This window comes from Emydura macquarii, unplaced genomic scaffold, assembly GCF_026122565.2.
Source record: "Emydura macquarii macquarii isolate MOO-44397 ecotype Brisbane River unplaced genomic scaffold, CSIRO-AGI_Emac_v2 contig_2995, whole genome shotgun sequence".
NCBI lineage: Eukaryota > Metazoa > Chordata > Testudines > Chelidae > Emydura > Emydura macquarii.
Genome location: NW_027133132.1, coordinates 6497 through 10297, shown reverse-complemented (window position 1 = coordinate 10297; position 3801 = coordinate 6497). Strand labels below are relative to the sequence as shown.

The 3801-nt window shown below is 41.3% G+C and overlaps 1 protein-coding gene across 1 annotated transcript; it reads right to left on the bottom strand.

The window, feature by feature from the left end:
• Positions 1-1166: 1166 nt before the first annotated feature.
• LOC137141111 (olfactory receptor 6F1-like) lies at positions 1167-2102 on the bottom strand. Its single transcript, XM_067529964.1, has one exon. It carries the CDS (start codon positions 2100-2102, stop codon positions 1167-1169), a length of 936 nt encoding a protein of 311 aa, XP_067386065.1.
• Positions 2103-3801: the final 1699 nt, after the last annotated feature.

Here is a 3801-nt window from a genome sequence, read left to right as displayed (position 1 = left end):
CCTCTATTATATCCCCCTTCATTGTCTTTTTTCTAAGATGAACTACCCTAGTCTTTTTAGTCTTTCCTTGCACGGAAACTGTTCTATATCCATGATCATCTTTGTTGCCTTTTTCTGGACAGTTTCAAGTTCCACTATTCCCTTTTTTCTATGGGGTGACGAGAACTGGACACTCTATTTAAGATGATGGTACACTATGGGATTATTATAGTAATATTATGATATTTTTGTCTTATTTTCTATTCCTTTCCTAACAGTTCCTAGCATTCTGTTAGCCTTTTTTACCTCCGTTGTGTACTGAGATGAGGTTTTTAGAGAACTATCCATAATGACTCCAATATCTCTTTCTTGAATCATAACAGATAATTTAGATCCCACCATTATCATTGTATATGTATAGTTGGGATTATTTCTTCCAACATGCATTACTTATCACTTATGCACTTATAAAAGTTGAATTTAATCTGCCATTTTGGTGCCCAGTTGCCCAGTTTTCTGCAGTCAGCTTTGGACTTAACTATTTTGAATAATTTTGGATCATTTGTGAATTTTGCCACTTCACTGTTCACTCCCTTTTCCAGATCATCAGTGAATATGTTGAACAACACAGGTCCCAGTACAAATCCTTGGGAAGCCCCACACACTACCTCTCTCCATTTTGAGAAATAATAATTTATTCTTACCTTTGTCTCCTTTTTTATCCAGTTACTGACCTATCCTTTTTTTTACCCCAGTTACTTTCCCTATTAGCCCTTGAGTAGTTTCCTTCAGAGCCTTTGGGAAGGGACCATGTCAAAAGCTTTCTGAACATCCTAGTATACAATATAGACTGGATCACCCTTATCCACATCTTTGTTGACCTCCTCAAAGAATTCTAATAGATTGGTGAGGCATGGCTTCCTTTACAAAAGGTGTTTTGACTCCTCCCCAATAAACTCTGTCCATCTATGTGAATGATAATTCTATTCATTACTACAGTTTCTACCAATTTGTCCAGTACTGAAGTTAGGATCACTGGCCTGTAATTCCCAGGATCGTCTGTGCGGCGATGAGGAAAGCTGTACAACAAAGAAATGGTGATATGCACTGAGAATGACCTTCAGGAAATTTTACTTTTAGTCCCTTTGACTACATTTCTACTAAATCCAGACCATTTGAAAACCACTTCACATCCCATTGATTGCCTTTTCCAAGGCTCGTTTCACCTCTTTGTTTCTTAGAGTGTAAATGAAAGGGTTTAATAGTGGAGTTACAAAAGTGTTAAAGACATTGACTATTTTGTTCAAATCCAATGAGTTCTGTGCAGAAGGCTTGACATACAGAAAAATGGTGGAGCTGTACCAGATAGTCACGACAGTGAGATGGGCTGAGCAAGTGGAAAAAGCCCTCTGCCGGCCTTGGGCTGATGGGATTCTCAAGATGGTGGAGATGATGTAAATATATGAGACTAGGGTTATCATAAATGAGCCCAGGAGAAAATTAATAGCAATGATAAAAGTTGCCAGCTCAACAAGGTTTGTGTCAGTGCAGGAAAGCGCTATCCAAGAATCTATGTCACAAAAGAAGTGATTGATAATGCTAGGGCCACAGAAGGACAACCTGGATATTAGAGATGCCAATACAGAGATAGCCAGGAACCCACACAGCCAAGAGCCGAGGACCAGCTGAGCAGAGAAGGTGCTGTTCATGAGGGAACTGTACTGCAATGGATGGCATATGGCCAAATAGCGGTCATACGCCATGACAGCCAGTATGAGACATTCTGTAGAGCCCAGGGAGAATATGAAATACAGCTGTAGGAGGCAGCTGGTGAAAGGAATGGTTGGGCTGTTCCCAAACATGACCCCAATGGCATTAGGGGCACAGGCTGTGGTGTACCAGATCTCCAGGAAGGAGAGATTGCAGAGGAAGAAGTACATAGGAGTGTGTAGCCATGAGTGTGCCCACACTAAGACCATGACAGTCATATTCCCTAAAATCGTAAGGAAGTACATAATTGAAAACAGCACTGCAAGGGAAATCCGAAAATACCAAGTGCCGGGAAAGCCCAGGAGGATGAACTTCTGCTCGCTGGTTTGATTTTCTGCTTCTGCCCCCGCCATGAGGTCCATCTGTCAAGATATGAGATATTAGAAGACATTTAAACATGTCCAACAAACTTTTGAATGTGCAAAAATACAACACCTTGTATCTTATCCTCTCAGAGTACCTATAAAATATCTAAAGATCCGCAGCCCTGAACCTCTGCTCACATCTCCTAAAACACTTTCAAGATACCTATCTGTGCTCTGGGATGGTGGGATTTGACCTTGCGCTTGGAAGACCTGGCTCTTGCTTATACTTGCTTCACTGGTGAAATAGGGACAGGATTCCAGGCTGAAATTCTAAGGGATTTGAAGGTCTCCTTCTAAGATCCCAGCTGTAATACCTCAAACCCTGGTTTCAGCTAAGATAAGGGAAGTGAAGCAGGTGCTACTCGGCATCATTCTGTCCTTGTGCTCCCTTAGGGCTCTTAAATAGAGATGAGAGCTCCACTCCTCATTCTTCTGAGGTCCATGAGGAATCAGTGTGATGGCTGACCCAAAGGCACCTTTCACCTGTTGCTGGTCTAGCCCATCAACCCTACTCCACCCACCAGTGAGACATTCTCAAGCTTTGGCCCATTCTCTTCATGCCTCACCTTGAAATAAAATCATAGAATCATAAAGCATTAGACTTGGAAGGGACCTGAGGAGGTCACCTGGTCCAACTCCTTGCTCAAAGCAGGACCAACCCCAACTAGATCATCCCAGCCAGGGCTTTGTCAAGCCAGGACTTAAAAAAATCCTTGCTTGCTGCTCAGGAAAATGACCGGGATTTTCAAAAACACCTAAGTGACCTAGGAGCACAAGTCCCCACGTGAAATCTGCAGGACTTCAGTTCCTAAGTCACTTATTCCCCCTAGTTTTCAATGAGATCTATTTTTTTCCTCTTTCACATAACAGGTCCCCTCTTCCACTCACCTCCTCTGGGCTCAGCTTTCTGCTAAACCCTTAGAGCCTGAGCAAACCCAGAATAATACTTAACTGCTTAGAAATCATGTTCCAAACACTGGCCAGTACCAAATGCTTAAAAAACAACCTATAACACACTCTCCAATTCTATGTACTTCTGCCACTGTATACAAAGGACATTACTCCCTGAACTGAGACAGACGTCAGTATATAGCAGAAAGAATAAATGATTGAGAGTTATTGTAACCCGGTACTTTCAAACAAGTCAGAGCAATAGAAGCTTAGCAACGAACTCCCTTAAGCTTCTCTGAAAACCCAGCTGTTACACCTCTCCTCTCCATTTTTACTTGAATTTATTTTTGAACAGCTAACAATACTTAGCACTCGTATAGCTCTTTACATCTTGAAAACAATGTGAAAAAATGGCTAGTAATCCACACAACCTGCCTACATACTAACAGGCTGATATAAGGTACTTTGGGGTGAATGTTTGACGACAGCAGTAGATTTGTTCCCATTTACAAGTGGGGAACTAAAGCAGGAATGTGAAGTGATATATTCAAATTGTAGAGACAGCTGAGGATAGAACACAAGAGCTGAGATTCCCACTTCTGTGCCCTTGGCATTGATTGGAGCAAGATTGGTATCTATAGTTCTATGTATCTATACATATATATTCTTCTTTTCTCATTTGCCTCTGTAAATTTACTTTATCAGTAAAATCCACAGGTTAACGTATGAGAGCTGCTTGAAAATTTCCCATTATCACAATTTTTTGGTCTTTTTGATGAAACAGAGATTTCTGAAA